This window comes from Aythya ferina, assembly GCF_964211825.1.
Source record: "Aythya ferina genome assembly, chromosome: Z".
Taxonomy (NCBI): domain Eukaryota; kingdom Metazoa; phylum Chordata; class Aves; order Anseriformes; family Anatidae; genus Aythya; species Aythya ferina.
In genome coordinates, this window is record NC_140299.1 from 8,686,572 (window position 1) to 8,709,111 (window position 22,540).

A 22,540-nucleotide genomic window follows, 5' to 3' on the forward strand; every position below is an offset into this window, starting at 1 on the left:
ACAGCACTGTATTTGATACCATTTGCCTCACTCAAATTACTCACATGACAACAATGTCACATTGTAACCTCCAGTATAATCTGTCATGAAGCATTTGTCATGATATATATTGTTCCATCACCCCACAATTTGCCTGCTAACCTCTCCACTGTAGATTGCTAACACTCCACCTTTTGAAGATGTTTCAGACAGCCAATTCTATTTTTAACACACTTGCTGCAAGAAATTCTCTTTACTCCATCTCCTCTTCCTGGCACAAAAATGTTCTCTGCAGCTGTACAACTGGCCAGTCTCAAATATTGAATTCTTGATCTAGTACGAATCACAAGTAGTAACGACTATCTTTTTACCACTAGAGGGCTAGCATTCCTTCTCTCCTGAGATAAACCTCTTTGAGTTCTTGGTGTACTGGGACACAATGAACTTTAAGAGAGGGTCTTAATCATCAGATTAACACTGACTATATGCCAAACATCTGTTGAAATACAAACAGGACTTACTGCATGTGATGTGCTTGAAGACAACACTGAGGCAGGGGAGAGGCTGCTCTGATGATTGGAAAGGGAGCTAGAAAGAAATTGCGAAGAATTAACACAATTTATCCTAGAACAAACCACATACACACTGTATGTGCACACACACACCCCTACAGGCAATTTTTCTTTAAATATCTGACTACTTACTTTTTAATAGAAATTAGAAAAAATATTAATAACAAGAAACATGATAAACACCAATCATTTCTAATTATCAGTTTACTACATTTTTAGAAAAAACAAGTTTCAGCAATTATACAACGCTTCCAAGTCATGTAAATTCCAAAACCAGAATACACCAGAGAGTTCCACATAACTCATGGATTGTTTCTTATTCTTTCCCTGAGCAACTGCTGATTGGTTTCAGAGGGGACAGGTGCTACGTGAGGCAGTGCTTTCATTTGATTCACCGCTTTTCATGTTTTAACCTGCATTTCTTTAGTCCTGCTAACTAACTGTAAGGTACGTGCTCTGTAACTCTGCCAACAGTCTCCATACTCTCTACAAAAGGCAAGGCTCAAAAAAATAAAAATAAACAAATACCATCTATGAAAGCAGGAAAATTAGACATACTACTACAGAAAATCTAGTACTTTAATCATATCACCACTACAACACCTAAAAACCTTTTCCTTATTCAGAAGATGAATCAGAACAATCAGTTCAGTTTTACACATACTGTAAAATTTGAGAATAAGGAATACACTGATGAAAAACATCTGCAGATAACTTGATTTCAGGAAGCAGCTCTGCATTAGCATCACTTCTTTCCCTAGCTGACCAGGCCTGTGAATTTGAGGCAGTAACAGCAGCACCAACATTTATTTGTAATTCAGTGCTCTTTAAATGTCTCCTTGAAAAGTCATGAACTGGTTCTCAAACTTTTACGCTTACAAGTTCTACCTTACATTCAAGGTCAAAAACACATGAAAGTACAATAGGAATAAGCAAAATAACCAAATGAACACTGAACAAAGCCAAACAAAGCCATACAAAGCATGTATGGTTTGGTGTTCAAATAGCTCATGATGTGAATCAGAAGCAAGAAAGATCCTAGTAACAACATGTATTTTAATATTCTCCATGGAAATAGCCACAAGAAAACAGAGCAGTATTTTTAACAAAACTCTGGACTAAATCATATGCCCTAATTTAAGGGCAAAGACTTCTGTCACAAGCTCTTCAAGGTGCTGGGCCACAATAAATCTTGGCAGTTTCAACAGATTAATTTTTCTTCAAGCCTTTAAAACTATTCCCCATCTGGAGAAAATAGGATGACACCACTTCAGGCAGCAAGAAATGACTGAGTCCAGCATACAGTTTTAAACCATCTCCTTGCCCACCCTTCCCTTGTAAGAAGCCTTCATTTATTCATTATCTGACCTATGGCAGGGACTCAGACAACAGCTGCCAGCACAACGAAGTCAGACATGCCTGGAGTTCAGGCAACATCTTGTCATGACACTCAGTATCTGTCCAACAGTTAACAATCCTCCAACTAAAGTTTCTATCAACATGCACAGATTTTCAACAAATGTGAAGAGAATTTTTCTAATATGAATGGAATAATTCTGGTTAGCTGCCGCATTTACCATCATATTCAACAGAAAATGCTAGTACGAAAGAATCGACTGTACCCCAGCTGGAAAACAGAAATAAAACTGTGATATCCCATCAAATTAGTTTCTAGTATTAACAAACACCATACAAAGGTGAGCATTAGAAAGCTAACAAGTCAGTACAACCCCAGAATGTCACCTACTGGAGGACAAAGCTCAAGTAACAGGGACAGAAATATTAAAGAGTAAATGAGCTGAACTGTGCTGAAGGAACTTCCAGGAACCAGACGTTTCAATGTGTCTTATGGAAATGTCTTAGAAAGTAGAGACACACACTGTCCTTACAGATATTTTTTTAATTTTGAGAAAAAACAAGTGTAAAAAAAGAAGTGAGCTGGGTTTGTTCAGCCTGGAGAAGAAGAGGCTCAGTAGCGACCTTATTGCTCTCTATAGGTACCTCAAAGGAGGCTGTAGCGAGGTGGGGGCTGGCCTGTTCTCCCACGTGCCTGGTGACAGGACGAGGGGGAATGGGCTAAAGTTGAGCCAGGGGAGTTTTAGGTTAGATGTTAGGAAGAACTTCTTTACTGAAAGGGTTGTTAGACACTGGAACAGGCTGCCCAGGGAAGTGGTGGAGTCACCATCCCTGGAAGTTTTTAAAAGACGTTTAGATGTAGAGCTTAGGGATATGGTTTAGTGGGGACTGTTAGTGTTAGGTCAGAGGTTGGACTCGATGATCTTGAGATCTCTTCCAACCTAGAAATTCTGTGATTCTGTGAAATGAAACTACAGTACTTCAAAATCGGGGAGAAAGTGAACTCTTAAAGCAATGACTTCAAATGTAAAGCAGTGTGTTTGTCCAGATACTGCACAAAGTAGGGAAAGCAAAATGGGGGAAATAGAACTAGCTAATTTAGCTGGTATGATTGAAGCAATAGCCCCTTGAAAAACAGAGGTGTTTATATGCCATAAAAATTTGAGGGCAGCACTGCCCCAACATTACTTTGCAAACAGAAACATCCTCTTCTGGATCTTTCAGAATTCCAGGTACTGCCAAAAAAGGGGACCGTGATAGCTGATAGCCCCAGTGCCAGCCACCCTTATATTTGCCCTTTCCCCAGAACATTACTCCCTTCACAGGTCACCCCAACTCCTACCGTACCTGCTTAACTGGGAAAGTGAGCTGCTGGCCAAGTCACTGGACTGAGGCAAGCTGGGCAACGTTGCCACGTGCTGCGATGCTGAAGGCAGAAGCGAAGCAGTGGTGGACACCACACTAGGCATAGAACCAGCAGAAGGTAGTGAGGGAGAAGGCTCTGTCTTAGACACTGGAACTGATGAAGTAGCTGCAATGAGTTGAAAAGATGCATTCAGAGACAAATTCCAGCATACCTGACTCCCAAGCTGGATTCAGGAACGCTACATATTCTACCCTTGGTTTACAAAAATCTGGTTGTTAAGAACAAGAAACAGTGTTAAGAATCTGGCTATTAAGGAAGTCAGATGGCACCAGAACTATGAATTTCTCTTTAAGCTCTTCACTTACAAAATTATAATAGTTACTGCTACACATGTAGTAAACTAGTCTTCTATGCTTTACCTCCCAGTATCTGATTATTAGCTTTTGCTCTTCAGTCCATCCTCATTTCAAGATTCTTTGCATTTGACTTCAATCCCTTTCTGCAAACTGAATGTGTTTGCACTCTTCAAAGCACTGCAAAGTTTACCTACAACTCCAATTCTCCACTCCAACCTACACTGCACCACTGACAGCTGAGATTTGTATTGCTGGGGTACAAAGGGCACATAAAACCAATCCGTTTGCAGTACTGACTCAAACGTATAATGCATTAAAATAAAATGCTGCAATTGAGCACAGCATTAAGCATGTTCAATGAGTTGACAAATATAGCCTTAGTTTATTTGATCTAGATAACAAAGGCTGGTTAACATTATTACTACTTTTTAGCTTTGTAATAGAATTTGTTTACCACCAATTCACCTTTCCAAAGGAACACTGTACTTAAACAAGACACAAAACAATTCCTCCATTTGTTTCTATACACTGCTATCTCTTGCCCTCTGAGGGAGGATAATGCACAGAATTAGACAAACATGCACACCAATAAATCTCAGAAAAAGTTGAGCCCTGCCTTACGCTGGGCCATGCTTTAATACAACACTGAAGATCACCACCCGGTGGATCACTGCTATCTTGGAATGTGTGTGAAGTCAGACAGTCAGAATGCTCACCAAACAAGAGTCTGCTTAGAAGTTAAGCATCACTGTTCACATTAATTGTTTTCTCCCTAAATGAGAGAAGCCAGGTTGCTGGATCAGCTGCTATGCAAACAGAAATTATGAGGTCTTGACCTTGGCCATAAGCATATGTGTAACTGACAAAGGAAATTCAAGTGGCAAAAACGTAGCTATGAAGAACAAATCTGTATCACCTGATACATCCTGGAAATATTCATATAAAAATAAGTAAACACCACTTATAACTCTCAATACAATTAGGTCAGGATTCACTCCTTGAAATCAAAGTAGATAACCCCAGCATAAAGGTCTTCATTTTAACAATGCCTGAACATGATGTGCCAGACAAAAAGAAAACCACAAGACAAATAGGACGGTAGAACTATAATCCAAGCATCTTCTGAACAGCCACATGTTTAGGAAGGATAAACCCTGGACATTAAAGAGCAGCAGTAGGAAAGATGAAAGATGACCAACTAAGGATATTAGTGGCATATACAGAAGGAAAACAGCCAGTGCTTTCATATGTTTACAAAAACAGAACTTCAAAATAGTTTGGACACATGAAATAGATACACAGTAGAAGACTGATTCTGGTTTATGGGCCTGAGATAGAGGAAAAAACAAAAATGTTGTCAAAGGGAACCAGCATAGAAAAAGGGACTAATAAAAACGGTGAACAATAATTTAAAAATATTAGAAATTCTCAGATGTTTGTTTTTCATAGAAAAAAGACCAATCCCATAGTGAATTTCCAAAATTATGAATTCTATACGTAAGAGTAAATAAATTTTCTATTTGAAAAGCTGTTCTATACATTACAATCTTTAATAAGTAACTCTTTAGGCATATACCCTTCCTCATGCTCACTTAAACAGAACTTGGCATTAACAAAACAGTTCGTAGGTCTGAATACTCAGGTTCTTGGTACTCAGAAATATATAAAAAAAAAAAGCTGTCCTGCTGCTGACATACCTCAGAGGTTTAAAAGATAGATAGAGTTAAAACTGAAGTGTTGGAATTCCAAAAGCTTTTAATTCAAGCTGCTGGAAACTTCCATAAACCAGAATATAAGTCAAGAAGAGTGAAAACTAGATTTAAATTATTTTGACTCTGGGAAGAGAGCTACTGGGGTGCTACAAGTAAAGTACCACACACAAAAAAAAATGGCCAAGATGAAGAGAATAGTAACAGAGCCAACAATGTATTATTGTTACTCTACTGTAAGACAGCAAGCAACCCAGCAGAGGGAGCATGTTAGTCACCCTTATTCCCTTCACCAGCAAGAGGTGCTTTCGAAGAATGTGACTGTTTCATTATCACTAAATTCTGATTACGACTTTCCAAACAAGAGCTGGAAGAATGTATAAGGAATTGTATGTTAAATAATTTGCAGTAGAGAAATCCAGAAAGGAAAAAAAGCAGCAGCAAAGCAGCTTTTCTAATGCTTAAGACTGCTCAGCGTTACACACACTGGGTCTAGATTCGGTAGAGCTGCTTCCCTATTTCAGTTTTCTCCAATAAGCAAGCAGTACATCCTGTGCAAGTACAAAATGAACTCTCATTGATCAGCCAACAATTAGTCAGAGAACTATACAAAACCTCAAACCAGATGTCTTTGCTACAATCATGCACATACCAAGTTATAATGAAAGATTAGAAAGAGTCCTGTACACATCCAAGCTTTGTAAACTTACTGTCAAGAGCTGTCTGTGTTCTAACACCACTGTGCCCATTCTGTAAACAAATGAGAAATGAATAAATCATCTCAGAGGGATATTGTATTTTCCAAATGAATCACACATTTAACATGCTTCATGCAAAATTCTATATTTGTTCTAAATTGAAAAAGAAAAAAGGCAGAAAATTAGCTTTTTAGTGCCTTTAACAAAACCACATAATAAAGTTCTCAAGTGCAAGGTGTCCTGAACATACAGAATCCCATACACTGCCCATACTACACCCATCATCAGGAGACCTTCCCATGTACTGTATATAACAAACTTCAGGTTCACACCAATATGAAAGAAAGGATTGCATTAACATATAGGAAATGGTTGTGCTTTTGATCTAATGCAACTCACAATTTTAACTATCCAAGTTACACAGACGCCAATTTTTTTCCATTGAAAGATAAGACTTGAGAAGCACCAGTTGTTTTTTGGATAACGCTGGAGTACAGAAGTGGATAGTCTACGCTTGATCCTCACCAGTACATACGAGCTAGTGCAGAAGACAAGTGTGACTGAGCCATTACATAACAAAGGCCAGAAGTAAATAAACTTACAAACTCTCACAAGTTCCTTAAACATTCAATAAATTCTCTTTAAACAAACCTAAGTTCCACGCACAAAGAGTAGGTGCTTTTAAGTATCTCCCAAGAGATCACCTATCCTAGATCAGATCTCACCCTATCCTTTTAAAATAAAACAACACTAATTCCTATTGGTGTTTAAATCCAACAAAAGAATAATGCTGGAGGGGCCAAAAAGCATTTGAGATCTATTTGATAGATTCCTTATAAATTTAAGGAATTATATGCCTTTGGATAGAAACCGTCAAGTTATGGCAAAATACCATGACTAATATTTATATAGAGAGTGAGTTCCTTTTTTAAAAGCTAAGCTTCGGGGAAGGAAATTCAACTGAAATATTAAAGTGTTACTAAGAAAAAAGGTCAGACAGCCATTTTAGATGTCAAGACCCATAAAATCAGAGGCTCTTTCATCCCAAATACAGGATAGCCCAAAATGGCTACACAATAGGAAAGGAAAGCACAAATAACAGGGTGGGCTTGGGAATTGAAGAAACCACTTGGCTTGGTTGAAAGCATAGACATAGCAGGGTTATACGAGCCTAAAGCAGGTAAGATCATTTTACCTTTTTCTAGGTCTTATTGCTGAAGTTCACTCACCGTAACTGCAACAGGGGGTGGTTCAGATGAAGCCATGGAGCTTTGGTACGCTATTCTACTATGCACAGAAGTCTGTTCATAGGAAGAAGTTGTTGTTACCGGGCTAGTGCTCTGGGATGAGCAGGTCAGGCTGGAAGAGGTGATGGCAGAGGTTGTGTAGGTGGACTCCTGTACTGTATTGGATATTGGCAAAGAGGTATTCAAAGGATCACTGGAAAAAGTAAAAGTTATTTACCACAATGGTAAATGAGATATCAAACACCTTCGTGAAAATATCAGCTCCTACACAGTTATCTAAAACTTACTAAGCTAAAACAGTCAAATTTACACTATTTATATTAGAAAAAATCATGACTAAATACAATTTTGCTTTGGTCCCCAGTAATCACTTCAAAACCACCATCTGCTTTAAGCACCGTTCACCTTCCTCCTGTAAGCCCAACCAATTCAATACTTTATACACATTTGTCAGTCAACTTATTTCCATCCTCTCAAAGGATAAATTAATGATCATAACCTCTTTGTTAGTCAACTAGACCCATGAAGGCCAGAGTATGATAAACATCTAGTCTTCTTAGAATAGAAATCTAACATGAGAGTAGCAGTCTAACACAATATGCAAAGAGTAAAAAAAAAAATAAAACATGCAAAGGGTTTAGTTTATAAACAGCATTTATGAAACTAGAAATGAATGTAGAAGTTCATTTTTACTAGTGTTTCTGAATAAACTTCAGGAAGCTTTCTACTGAAAGCTAAAAGTAGAAAGCTAACAGTAAGGAAAAGAAAGGGTTATTGACACATTTGTCTTTATCATCGCCTGCTTTAGCATTTCAGTAAAAGCTTCTGCAGACTGAAAAGCTTGGCTTCTTTTCTCATTCTATAGGAGCATCAGATCTGCAGTCTGGTGCCAATCTACTAACACACAGCTATGGCACAAGGTTCATCTCTACTGGAACAAAAGCAGAAAAACTGAAGTTGTAAGGAACAAACCCCCTGGCAAATTTAAAAATCATGACAAACATGAGGAAGCAATTCTATAAAAGGTAGCTTGCTTTAAGGTTCTTTCCATTTGTGTCATCTGCAGCTTCAAATCAACCCGTCCAGAAGGTTTTGATTGTCATTAGAAGAGAGACTTCTTTTAACATGCCATCCACAGAAAACACAGCCTTACAATCCACCCTATTTCCCCCTCCCATTACACAGTAACTATTTTGCACAAACTTGATCCCTAGAGAGGACATTTCAGAAGGCACAAGGGGAACTCACACGTACTTTACAGATTTTGAGTACAAGCTATTGTTGGTCGCCTGGCTGGTATTCTCACTGCTTGAAGTTGATCCAAACTCTGGGAGTGCAGGCTCTGATCCAAACTCAAGAGCTCCAAACTGAACATTTAACCCTGTCACATCAGCTGATCCAGGCATCTCCACTGCAGAAGCAGGAATCTTAAAGGGGAAAAAAGACAATTCCTTTCTGTGTATTATTTGTATTAGATGTACCAGTGACTGACACTCACCTCCCATAACTACATGTTTCTTCAGTTACTGCCTAAATCTTTCCTCTTAATTACATCTGTCAAAAGCCCCAGTGTACATCACATAAATTAATTCAATTCTTGTAATCTGAAATTCATTTATTGATTCTGTGCTCTGATCTGGGGCTGAAAGTGTTATCCATTGTATTTTGCAATACACAGCCATCACCCATGCCCACCCCCCTTCACCCAACATTCAACTTGCAGCCACTTAAGTCAATCCAAAATCACTCAGCAGTCATTTTCCACACAGAACAATCAGATGTGTGCTTGGAAAAGACATCATTGTATTTTGGACTGTAGAACTATCCAGCTTAGATTTCCCTACTCTACAAACAGAAAACATATGATGGTCTTTGCCCCTCTTCTCCCTAGAAACTTACATGTAATGATTAAGTACTTGGCACCACCAAATTACCCACCTTGGATGCTGGAGTTATCCTTCGTTTTGGTGGTTTTATCTGTTTCTGCTGGGTCTGATGGGCAGTCACTGCCTGGTTCTCCATAGATATACTGGGCAGCTGTAACATTTTGCTGACAGCTGTAGAGGTGTCTACCGGGGATTGCTCTCGGAGTTTCACCTGGGAGGAGAAGGACTCAAGCCCAGGAGGAGGAACAGGGACTGCCTGTGTTTGTTGCTGCTGTCGCTGGGTCAGCTGGCTCAGGACTGGGGATGGTTCAGGCTGGGATTTGAAGTCTGGTCAGCAGTTGGAAAAAGAAAAATCAAATTAAATCATTAAACTCTGCTCTACATGGAAGAATCTGAGTGAACTGACACACTTGACAGCTATTATTTTCTAGTGCGTGCACCACACAAGTTCCATGTAGAACATTACCACTGCAATAACAATGCCAATATTTGATACTCCCTATCTTAAATGAACACTTTTCATCAAGCATTATTTAGCTTTCTTTAAAAATAATAGCCACATAATATTACACATTAGGCATCAAAAAGCTTGTGGATTATTTTAGTCAAACATGGCAAGCTTCATTGTCACTGCAATTAACTGTGCTAATAAACTGTGATAACTTTCGAGGTGTTTGGAGTTGCAATTTAGATGTGTTATGAGTTATGATTTCCTGCCCCACAAAGGTGAAGACTTTCAACACCAGGAAGAATTCATCTACCATCTCCATCTTTCAGAAAGTCAGGACACACTGGACATAAGCACTTTTTTCCCCATTTCCTTCTCTTTCACAATTTTCAGATGTGAAAGCCGAACAACAGCTTGGAGCACTGGCCATCAACCGTAAGAGATCCACAACACCCACAGTCTGAAGGTTTTGGTTTTTTTTCTTCACTTGGCAAAGAACATTAGAAAGCAGCTTGAAATGCATATAAACATTTTTTTCAGGATTACTGCATGTAAAAGATTACAACTGCTATCAAATTGGCTACTTACCTATTTGGAAACGCACACATACATGAGATAGATACAAGAGCTATCATTCTTTCTAGTGAGAACACTGCTACAAACTGAACTGCAAAGAACAACCTCCTATCATGTTCACCACTGTTCCTGCCAACTGTACTTAATTAAATGAAATTAAATGAAAAATCCACCCAATTACAAAAAGACAAAATGAGTAATCTGCATCATTCTGAGCACATGCAGACTTCACACAAGGAGATATGATGCACATTATGAAGCAATTATGTAGTACTCATTCGAAACTCATGTAAGAGTTTTAACAGGAAAAAAAATGGAAAAAGACAAAGTATATGTTACATTACACATGTATTCAGCTAGAAGCAGCACAGGCACAAAGACTAAAATATTTATCTTCCAGGATTTGCTGAGAATGAAGTTACATCGAAGTTTCACTTAAATAGACAGGCGCACCAAACCAAAGATGTCAGTACGTGAAGGCTGTACAGCTTCTGAAGACTCTACAGATACGCTTAAGTCCATCAAAATTTAGTTTGTGATATATTTGTAACATCTACTACTAGCAGATAAACTTAACTTCGACCTTGTAACCAATTTTATTATTAGAATTGCATTTTTTAAAAGCTTTTCATCAAGGCCATTTTAAACTGTCATTGGCATTAAGAAATTTTACAGACTAATAGAGAGATTATGTGAAAGCACTTACCAAACTGACTAAGGACTGAGGACTGAGTAATAGGTGGTTTTAGATCCCAAGACGATGTGGTAGTTGTGGTAGTGGTGGTAGAGCTACTATTGTTTTGTTGAGAGGTAAATTGACCCAAACCCGGAGATTTCAATTGGTCCAAGATTTGGGATCCAGTAGAATTTGCCAATTTAGAGGATCCAAGTTCTCCAAAGCCAGAACAAAGAACCGCAGACTATCAAAAGAGAAGGAAAAAAAAAGTAGACTTAAAGAATACATAACTTGAAAATAATAATAAGGTCAGTGCCTACAGCTGCTATTTGGCAACAACTGAAACCTCTTCAGCCCTAGATTACTAATAAATGACAAATGAAAAATTCAAATGTAACACATGGCCAGATCTTGTTATCACTAATAAACTTTCAAAACTGATTGCAACAATATTGATTTTCTTGAGTTCACACATCCCAAAAACATTTAATTACTAATAGCTGAACAGATTGTCAAAGAATACAAGTGCCCAATTTTAACTCTCATAATCATTAAACAAGGGAAGCCTTTTTCATAACTCTAGAAAACTCAGAAATAGTCATGTTTCCACAAAAAGCAGTCAGATATGTGCTTGGAAATGTCACATCACAGTTCTCTGGCATAGAACTCTCTACTACAAACCAAGGACTCAATCCTAAATCAGCATACAGTAAACATGCCTGTTCCCCACAAAGAAAAAAATAATAGAAGTACTTCATGTAAACCAAGAAACAACTGCCTGGCAAAAACAAAAAAACCTTGTATGTGTGAGAGAGGCTATTAATCCCATTGCTTTAGCATTTGGGACAGAATTTTACTAATACTGAAACATTTCATGAAGTGACCAGTACTGGAAAAGCTGCTTAACCTGAAGTATTTCCTCATGAAGGGCACTCAAAGAATAAGATAATTTTACCAGGCTCTGAGGAGAATAGGAGTTTACAGCACTGGAATTGCCAGTTCCTGATGCCATCTGGTTGCTGTGCTGAGAATTTGTGAAGACTAGGGCTTGGCCAAAGGTCTGCTGCTGGGGAGCCTCAAATGAGTTGCTTTCTGTCTCTTGAGTGGCTGTCACAGGCTTTTGAAGCAATGTTACCAAATCAATGCTGTAAGAGAAGTAAAGTTTGGCTAGATTAAACATGATGATATGGCTGTGCTGAAACTGAAGAAAGCAGTAACAATATTAGATAGAAGTTGCTACACCAGCAATAGAACTAATACTGATCAATAGCTTTTAAAAATATTGCTTGCCTGCCATACAAACAGGAAGAACAGAGGCTGTCACTGGGAAGAAAAATCCTGCTAGCTGACACCTAGTTATAATCTACAGTTACAGTCGAAATTACCTTTGCACTCTTTCTGAGAAGATCATCAACTTTTGTAGCATCACATATCACATAGATAACCTGTATGATCAGTATAATCAAGTAACTGGAGACAAGTTATAAAAGATACATCATGTTCGAGTGGATCCCACCTGCCAGCCTATTATATATATCCACACTGTATATCACACTATCCCTCTAAAAACAGACAGGGATCAAAGTTCTACCCTCTGTATATGATGGGTTTAAGGATAGTAAAGAATCAAGTCACACATACAGCAACTAAGTGAACATGGTGACATGGAAGTCCTAAGAGCAACAGAAATAAAAGTTTCTCAGACAGCAGGCACATACCCAAAGTTATGCTACCACAAATACCTAATCAGGATGAGAAATGTGCTTTCTTACACTTAACGTGGCTTGTTAGCATCTAGTACGGCTTTATTCAAGGATGTAATGTGTTCATACAATATAGGATATCAGAAATTTTAGAGTTGTTTTCCTAAACACACTGCAGGCTTGGCCTGAAGAGTTCCTCCCAGTACTTTCACCACTAGCTTCAATGCTCAAACATTTCTGGCAAGTAAAAAATTACCTGAACTTAACATGATGAATTAAAGTATTTTCTAACATAATTTGGGGGACATCCACTGGAAGAATATTTACATGAGAGCAACAATTGAACTAGCATATCACGTTTAAGAAGCACAGCAATGTAAGTTGCAGAAGAACTTGACACCATGCCTCCTCCAGGTTATAACCATGTTACATGGATTATAACTGTGTTACGTGAACAGTTTCAATGCAGGATGGAGTTCAGCAGTACAGCCATAGCAGAACATTTGGGGCTGTTAGGCCATCTTGTGGTATCTGACTGCTGACATGCTCTGACATGACCTGAAGAAATGTTAACTAATGCAGGCGACTGATCTGTACCACCACCTGCCAGGCACTCAGTGAAGATGAAGGCAACCACAGCAAGGCTGCTACTGCCGTATTTTTCACATGCTGATCTCCAAATCATGAGTAATCACAATGTTTATCAGGAATTTCAGCTTCTTGCTAATGCAAACTTTTCTGTTAACCTATTTGTCAAAATGCTGCATGTATTCTGAGTGCTTTTCGACACCTCGGGGGCTGGATTTCTGTTCCCTGGACAAAGCCAGTGCCTCATTTTCAACAGCACAAAACTTTTCTTCCCAGCTGTCTTCATTCTTGCCTATAATTAGTCTTTGTGCAGAAGACAGTCTTCTCAGTTTTATCTTCACAGATTTGATATGTTTGGCTATACATCCATAGTCCAAAACCAGGATTATAAGTAATACAGGAACCCACAGAACCAACTATTTACAAGCAAGGCTTTTTGCAATTTTGCAGTCAGCTTAACCAATCTCTGACCAGGGCCATTCTCACGTTTCATCTAACATCTGCTTTAATATGTTCAAGATAACATTGCTTCACCAACAGAAGCTTTTAAGGATATAGGGAAAATGGGGGAGAGCTTACCTTTGCCCAGGAGTCACATGATTCTCAGCTGGAACAGAGGAAGCAGTAAAGACTTTTGTTTCAGAAAGCTGAAAAAGATTTAAAAAAATAGTAGTTACACACATGTTCTCAGACCTCACTGCTGCAACATCTGAAGAAGCTTCAGCCTGGTCATGTACTGCCAGATAAAAATAAATGCCAGACTACTTTTACAACCGGTTATGCTGCAGCTGTGCTTACCAAGACAAAAACCAGTTAAACTTCAAAAGTCTAACACCAAATCAAGTACCAATTTAATTAGTATTAGGATATTTAATCAACTGAACACACAGAATGATACAGTACAGTACCTACGCTAGTTTGAGCAATAATAACTGAAAAACATTCCAGTGGAAACTAATTAATGTGACAGTATATTATCAGCATAAAGATACCTTGTGTGGACACAACTTAGGATGCCATAGAGCAGCTCCAACAAATCCCCCTGCAGAAGTCTAAGGCACTGCACTGTTCGCCTTTACTCACTTCACCTATCCCTTTGTTTTACATGTCAGCTCACCATGTCAGCTGAGCTGTCAGCTCAGCAAACCTGCAGAGGCAGGTTTGCACCCAGGTGTACACCAGGAACTAGCATTCAAGGTTCCTTCTTGGCATTTTTGCTAGGGACAGCAATAACATCTTAAGCTCTTTGCTCTGCAAGCATGAGTTTGAAAACAATAATAAAGGAAGAGTCATGCAGATGTTTGCACTAGAGCGACCCGTCAGTCCATCCACAGCAGGCATCTGTCATGTTTACACCATTCTGTTACAATACATACTTGCACATACAAGAGGGAAACGGGGGGGGGGGGAGGGGTGAATGGTTGTTTTGGGGGGTAAGGAGGGTAAAGGGGGTGATTAATTTTAATAGCTTTCCTTTTAAAAAAAATAGCTACAACTTCGTAGGGCTAATTCACTTCTGTTGACAGGAATACTTACTCTCAAAATAGGTTTTAAGCCAACACAGGTTCGGCTCAAGAAGATAAAAAATACACGTATAATGGTCACATATTAAATTAAGGGTGATTTTCTGCAAATTTAACTACTGTGGTGTAACTTGGCATTCTGAATTGCTTGGTTATTCTTTATGCGAACAGTTACAAAGAATCCCTTTAGAATGGGACATCTGACTACAGCTCTTGCAGGAAGTTAGACCTTTTTAATTGCATATGCTGCTAGCAGCCCAGTTGAAAAGCACATCACGGATACCAGCCAATTTCAGCTGCCATCCCATGGGCAGCTCTGCTGAACACACAAATCCATCCATGCCTGTGTTCAGCTGATTGGGCTTCTCCTGTGAACCGTTGCTGATTTAAGTTGTCTGGGGCTGTCTGGGAGCTATCACTTCTCACTCAGAGGCAAAGTTCATCTGTTTCTCACACACTGCTACAACTCCCTTACTTACACCACAGTGGATCATGAAAAATTGAAACTCACCACAGTTCCTCCCTCCATTTCCCTCCCTTCCATCGCAGCCAAGACAACGTACTTTAATCTCCCACCTTTCTGGAACACTTCTCAGCTCTGTCCTGTGCATCATGGTGCAAGCCTTCAACTCGATGGACCGATCAAAGCTAACAAGGAATCAGCTCATTGTGCTATTAAGAAAGCCTCTTCCTTTATTGTTCAGCCCTTTCTCAACTGCACATGCTATTTTAGAAAACCTTGTACTGTATTTTTTTGTAGCATTATAAGATTCCTGCATTATACAGCATAAGGAGGTCAACTAATAGCAGAGCGGCAGCTCTGATCTGCAATCCCTTGGTTAAATATTAAGCTCTCGAATGTCAATGGTTCCTTCTGCCCACACAACACAGGTGAAGACCAAATGTGGCAAAACCACTGATGAATCCTGAAAACAAAGCAAATTGAGGAGCCTGAGGATGTTTGTGACAGCCTAAAAGTATGGGAGAAGAAATGGTCTCCTCAAGTAAGCCAGCATGCAAAGTAACTTCCAAGTCTTCAGCTACCAGCTCTGCTGCATTTTAATTTACACTTGCACCCTGTCCCTGTAGCAGATTGCCACAAACTTACATCAAGCAACTAATTTTGAAGTCTGGGGAATAATAGCATTTATCAAAACACATACTTTGTGCAGCAGCTAACAAGTTTATTTGGTTACACAGACGTATTTAGTATTTCTTAGAGGTAGTATTGCCATCTTCTGACAAAGTCATTTATGTTCACAATACACCATGCTTGCTAATCTTTCACTGAGGCACTGGCAATTTCCCAGAACCAAATGAACAGTCAAACCATTTGCATGTGGCAGCTTCACAAGGGTATTTCCTCCATCTGCAGTGAAATGCCTGTGCTTTTCAGCCCTGGTTTCTATTATAAAATCGTTATCTGCTTGGTGATAGGTAAACACAATTAACAACTAGCTAGCTTCTCCTATGGCCAGTTGATATGCAATGGAACAGGAGCATCTATAGTACCTCAAAATTTGTCTGGTCCTTCACTGTCTATGTTCTGAATGTCCCTTCAAAAAAAATACAACTCTCTAATTTCACTGCAAGTAGTTTCCACCCTGTTAAACATCACACTGACACCCTACTGTACTCATTACTTTAACAAAGGTAAGTACCAGACAGGACTATCAGATCACAAAAATCTAATCCTACTCAGATCAAGCAACATAAAATTTCACTCACTCACCTGTTCAAATACTGACCTTGCAACTTGTACCTGACTAGAGAACCAAAATTTAAACAAAAATATGCTTCAGAAAAGCACCTAGTCTATCAGCAGACAGCAAATACATCAGCTTCCTTGATCATTTCAATCATTACTCACATTGCTAGACTTGCTTAATTGCACATTTAAATGCGTGGCTCCATTTTCCAGACACAGGTTCATATTATGCCTTTCTGCTAGATTAAGAACTGAACACATATGCTAATCAAGCAACCCTTTTCATATTCAGTAAACTATGCCAAAGAAATTGAAAATCCCACTCTAGCACCTCTTTTATCAGTTAATATTTCTCAGCTATTTTCCACAGGCAAAAAGTTACTTGCCTACAGGCAAAAAAAGACTATAGTAGCTTTTTTTTTTTTTTTGCCACAGCATCAGCCCATGCTGAGTTGCTCTTTTTGCACCATCCACTAAAACCCTAAAATATTTTCAGTTGCTGCTTTCCAGAAAACAGTCCCTTGTTCTGGAGGTATGCCTTGCATTCTTTATTTTTGTTTCAAGGAAAAAAAAAAAAAAGCTGAGGGGTAGCAGTTGGCTATATTAAAACATTTTTCATTTGAACAAGTCGCATCTAGCAGCGATCAAGATTCCTCTGCATGACCGGTTTACTTTTATTACCCAATAATTTTTCAATTTCCCAAACATTTTATTCAGCAATGATTTTATTTTTTACTTCCACAGCATTGATAAAGACACTAGATTGCATCTGGCCTAGGAATAGATTGCCTTGTAGCCCTCACAGAAGTACCCACATTCAGTAAGGATTCTCCTGCAAAAGGTTATTTGCCAAAATTTACAAGACAGATCACAATCTACTTAGTGTGGTTTTGGTACCATTAAATTATTTTAAAAAACAACAAAAGATATAAAATGGAATCTCTTACAGGGTCATACTTTATCTTCACACTTAAACATAATCTTGGTCTTTAAGTAAATTAGAAGTTATTTGGGCTTTATTTTCAATAAAGCAACATTGAATTGCACAAACTGTATCTGTACATCCTTTTTTCCTTTTCTTGACTCAGATTAATCAATTTTCCTTTTATTCTTCTCTAGCCATGCTCTGGGCTAATTTGCCTGCAGCTTTCCATTTCATTCATTCTTTTTGAGCATCAACACATGAATAACTTTCTCCTAGGTTACAGGGATTCTTCCAGATTTCCATAATTAATGAAAGTTAACAACAGGCTAGAGATTTCATCTGCTGCTCTTTCAAGATTCATGTGCAAAGTACTGAGGTTTAATAATAATAAAAAAACCTACCCCTAGTAAGCACTGCTCAACATTCCTCCCATACTATATACACGCTGTATCATACCAGTGCTAAACAGAGTGGAGAAACAAGGCCAGACATTTCCGCTATCCTTAGCCTCTCACTAGTATATACTGCAGAAACAGAGGACAGTTTCATAAAAACAAACGAAACCCAGCATTTGATGGCAGTAGCTGATACAGAGAACCTACGACTAGGTCATATTTTAGAGTTTTTAATTTTCTCAAAAGATAGAGCCTCCTTACTAGGTAAGGACAGTTTTTTATATCTGGTATGTGACCTATTCACACATCCCTGGGGATAACACCGGTATGCCACCCTACAGAAAGGAAAAGGGACAACTTCTGAAACAAGCTTACTCTTCAAAAAAATAATGTTGAAATGATGTTTCTATAAAAATGAAAAACTTAAACAATAAGATTTTCTCCCCCTATTTATCTTGTTTTCTCAACTGCTTAAGCTTTATTATGATACTGAAAACTTAAAATCACAAATATTTAAACAATAAATCCATCAAATATTTTGCAGACATGAAGACATGTCTCCTGCCTAGTAAAGAAAAAGATTGTTCCAGTACTTTAGACAACACATCATGATGCTGCAACAGGAATGAAGCAACTAAGTGCCATCTTCAGCACACTACTAGCTCCTCTTTTAATATTCTGAACATGAAGAGGACTGACTGGAATAATTATGCACATTTCAAGCAAAAAGCATCAATGATGAGTCTAAACTTGATAGTAAGCTTCAGCACTTCAAACATAAAATCTTGTGATAATATGGCTTGACATGACTACATACTATTAGGGTGTAGTATGCAGATACCACCCATCATCATTAAGCAGTAAAGAACTATAATTCACTAATACTTAATTTGGGACAGAACTTAACATTTTATTATCCTTGTGAAAGCCATCCAGAAAAATAAAAATATTTCTTAATTCAATTCAATATTAAGCTTTTCTAAATATATACTCTTAAAGGGGAATTATAGCAAGAAACATCAATGCAGAAATATAAGAAAGAATTAGTTAGAGCATTGAGATTTTGAAAACAATGCAGAGACTCTGAAAAAGGTAAATAATGAATGCAGTCTATCTAGGAAGGGACACTTACATCTTCGTTCCAGTCTTCTGCTGTCCATTCTTCTATTGAATTTTTCCAGGCTCCTATTACAATTTGGGGAAGGAAAGAAAACAGTTACCAGCTAAAAATACAACATCGTATTTCAACCCTTCTGCATTAAAAGCAGTTCTGTTTTGATTATTAATAAAACAACTTGAGAAGATGATGGCTGGAAACATGGGAAGCCCTATGAAATTGGCCTGCAGATTCAAGCTTTCCGGAGGTGTTGGTTTTTTGTTGTGCTTTTTTTTTTGTTGTTGTTGTTTTTTTAAGCTTTGGTCTATGGTTTCAGGTATTTCTTAGCCACTGTGGCACCAGACATAATTTGCATAAACGCATGTCTGCAACCAATGATTAACATTAAACATTATCAAGAAGTTCCTCCTATACCCACCCCCATGACAGGAAGGGGTTGCTCTGCCCCTCCACAGAATCTCCCAGCTTCATAACAAATTCATACAATCAAAACACCTGCTCTGACATCCATAATCCTACTTTCAACACGCTCAAACTCAAGACCCAAGCTATTACTTCTGGAGGCTCCTTTCCAACCTGTTAACCCTCTCCTCCGGGCAGGGCAACCCGAATCCCTTCTCCTTCCAGAAAGATCTTAAAACATATATAATTGATATCATGGCAGCAGAAGAGTCAATAAGCTTCCACCGTAGCTGTAAAACACTTCTTCCCATCACTTGTGGCACAACGCAGCAAACACCAGAGCACAGCACCCAGTCCACAGCATGCAACAGAAGTGAAGCTCCAGGAAATGACCCTACAGATTTAAAAATCTGGTTCCTTTCCCTAGGAAACAGCAGACCCAGACATGCAAGAGCAATGAACGGACTGCAGGCCTTGCCCACCAGCATAAGCACAGGGAAGGGTAACCCAGCAACAACCTGAGCTGCCATCTGAACTACAAAACCACAAGCCAAGGAAACACCAGCATTTGAAGTTCCTGGTACCATCACCTTTGATCGAGCACAAAAGCAAAAGAACTACGACTTGAATCCCATCCTCTTGCTGAACCAGGAACCCCCTTGAGACACATCAGAAACAAAAGCCCCCTGAAGATAGCACCAAATCCCACTTGTACTGACAGGATCACTAGATTAGTGCAGCCTTCTGTACCCTTTTAAAAAGCAGCAGCCAAGCCAGAGCAGGGCTGAACAGCACTAATCTAGTGATTTTAGCCAACCACAGAGAGATACACACAGGGTGAGAAGGAATGGATTGTATACCTCGGAATCCAAAATTATTTGGCAGGTCTTGAGCAAGGTAACATCCACTCTGGGTTGGCTCTGTGGAGCAATATAACATTGCCTGAAACATCTTGCTCTTGTTTTTACCACAGCCCCTAACTAGGGGTAATCTTTCTTATTGTGATATACTAGGGCACTTGAAAAATAACTAAAAATCGTATGAAAGCACGCCAAAATTACAATACCTCGAACTTCTAGGCTAACCCACACATTTCCACAGAAATTCTGGACATCTAGAAAGGAGGCAAAGCCTCATGAACAGGACTCTTTAGAGAGAGTTTTTCTTCCCCCTCTCCTGGCCAGCACATGACTCCTTCCTCTGATATTTCTTCTTCACAAAAATTCATCCCCTCTTTGCCCTGCTTGGATTTATTTCACGTTACGCAGAGCAAGGACCATCTCTGCAGCAGACACACCTTGCGATTGGTGTCAGAGCTGCCCAAGGGAGCTCAGAACCTGGTAAAACAAAGAAATAAAAGCCTTGGCAAAGCACGCCTGAGCCCCTTGTGTTCCTCACCACACCTTTTGGAGACTGGAGCTGTTTGGAATAACACTGGGACATTTTCCTAACGCTCCATGTGAACTTTTATCCATTGCTTCTACTCACAACTACACTTCTGTGCATTCACTCCTTTCCAACACTGAACACAACCCTTCACTCTTTTATTAGCTGACCCAGGCTAAGTTCATCATTGTCACTTATTAACACATTGCCTTACAAAAATCAATCCTTCCAACGTCAGGTGTTTTATTGCTCTTCTCTGACTTAAATCCCCATTGCTAACAGCTTCCTGGTATTGACAGGCTTCTAAGTCTGATCTTGCCACAAGTCTAACAATCTCCTTTTTGTCCATAATCCACCCTGGTGTTATTGTAGCTCCATAAATTCTCTTCCCAACCTTTACCCCCATGCTTTGTGAAGTATTACTGTTTAACGGTTCTGTTTTCCACTGAAATTATGCTTTGTGTTTTCAAGAATCCTTGTCTAACAGCTTCAACAAACACTCCCATGTCTGACTGTTTTGTGTTTTCTTCTGCAAAAAAGATCAATTTCAGAAAGTCATAAAGCCAATAAGTATAAAATATGGTTTTGGTACAGCTTCAAATATTTTCCTCCAATTCCTCACTTCCTGCCACTTCTCCCTCCCCCCCCTTTTTTATTCAGCCCTATGTATTTGCCCCAAAATTATTTTATTTTGGTCTATCTCAAATATTAATAAAGTATTAACAAATATATGAGTATTAATAAATATACTAATCCTTTTCTTCTGGGTTACATCCACATCTTCAAATGATCTGAGTGATTCCTTTAAGTGTTCCTTCTGACTCCTACAGCAGTCCTAAGAAAACAGCTTCCATGAAACTTCCAAGCTACCCATTTCCCTTCTTGCCCCTGGACAGATACACTAGAATTTAGTTTATTTCTTTCTTGGTTGTCATTCTTCACTTTCAGAGTCATTGTAAGCTGCTTATAACCAAGGTGGTATGAATAAAGTTTTTCTGTGAAATTTATGAAACACTATCAAAGCTAAGGTAACAGTAAATTACCAGAATAAAATATCCATTGTTTATAGTCTACTTTGAAAAGTGAGCACCTCCACCCTAATTTATTTTTTAAGAACTGGTGCAATTTGTTGTTCAAGATCTCCCATTGCCTTGAACAAACAGGAAAAAAAAAAGGTAAGAAAATGAAAACTCAGCATGCCTCATGCCTCTAAGAAAGCATCAGTTGAATTGTTCAAGTATCCCTTTTGGATAAAACTTGGTCATTTTGTTTCCCTCCACCTGTCCCTTCCCTTTGCTTTTCTGTAGAATATTACTTCTATAAGAACTAGGATGCTGAATTATTTGGAATACAGTTACACAAAAACATTATAAACCATTAGGATTTGCCTTTTATTCTCTATTTCAACTATTAACACTAAGTTTTACTACCAAAGAGACAGCTAGCTGTTCTACAGAACTACACAACAATGCCTCCAAAAAACCCCCTCACTCAGGCTGCTGCGATTCCTCCAGCATCAGCAATGATTCAGGGTACGAGGTTCTAGAGCACTTTGGAAGCACACGTGGAAACAACATTTCTGGAACAAATAATTTGTTTTTAATGGAAATTTAAGTTAATCCTCTCCCAGCACTGGCTTAAAGAGGAAATACTTTGTAAATACTCATCCTCCAAGTTTAAGTTCTCTGTGGAGCTGTCTTCAGAAAACATTTTAATATTCAAAACTGGCTCAGCGTCTCCATGTAGTTGCCCACTATATGCTTTTTACTGGAATTGCAAGCAAAAGACACTATGGGACTGGGTAATAGGGAATAAAGGATTTCCACTCTGCCTTTTCCCTGTTTATACTGTTATCTGACAATCACCAGCCTACTGCAGGCTTTACAGCTCTCCATGCGTACACTTGTCCTCTGGTTCATGTCTA

General features: G+C 38.7%; 1 protein-coding gene across 9 annotated transcripts in view; it reads right to left on the reverse strand.

The window, feature by feature from the left end:
- UBAP2 (ubiquitin associated protein 2) overlaps positions 1-22,540 on the reverse strand; it is a 138,163-nt gene that overhangs the window by 70,336 nt on the left and 45,287 nt on the right. For 6 of the 9 annotated variants that reach the window (XM_084505040.1, XM_084505039.1, XM_084505036.1 and 3 more), the window contains 10 exons: positions 18,844-18,896; positions 13,740-13,807; positions 11,825-12,014; positions 10,900-11,113; positions 9,222-9,496; positions 8,538-8,710; positions 7,266-7,476; positions 6,049-6,088; positions 3,255-3,438; positions 501-567 (listed from right to left, as the gene is read on the reverse strand). In XM_084505040.1, coding sequence (XP_084361166.1) covers positions 501-567; positions 3,255-3,438; positions 6,049-6,088; positions 7,266-7,476; positions 8,538-8,710; positions 9,222-9,496; positions 10,900-11,113; positions 11,825-12,014; positions 13,740-13,807; positions 18,844-18,896 — 1,475 coding nt within the window. Of the gene's footprint in view, positions 1-500; positions 568-3,254; positions 3,439-6,048; positions 6,089-7,265; positions 7,477-8,537; positions 8,711-9,221; positions 9,497-10,899; positions 11,114-11,824; positions 12,015-13,739; positions 13,808-18,843; positions 18,897-20,090; positions 20,151-22,540 lie in introns of all 9 variants that reach the window. The other 3 variants (XM_084505033.1, XM_084505035.1, XM_084505032.1) reach the window with 1 other exon arrangement.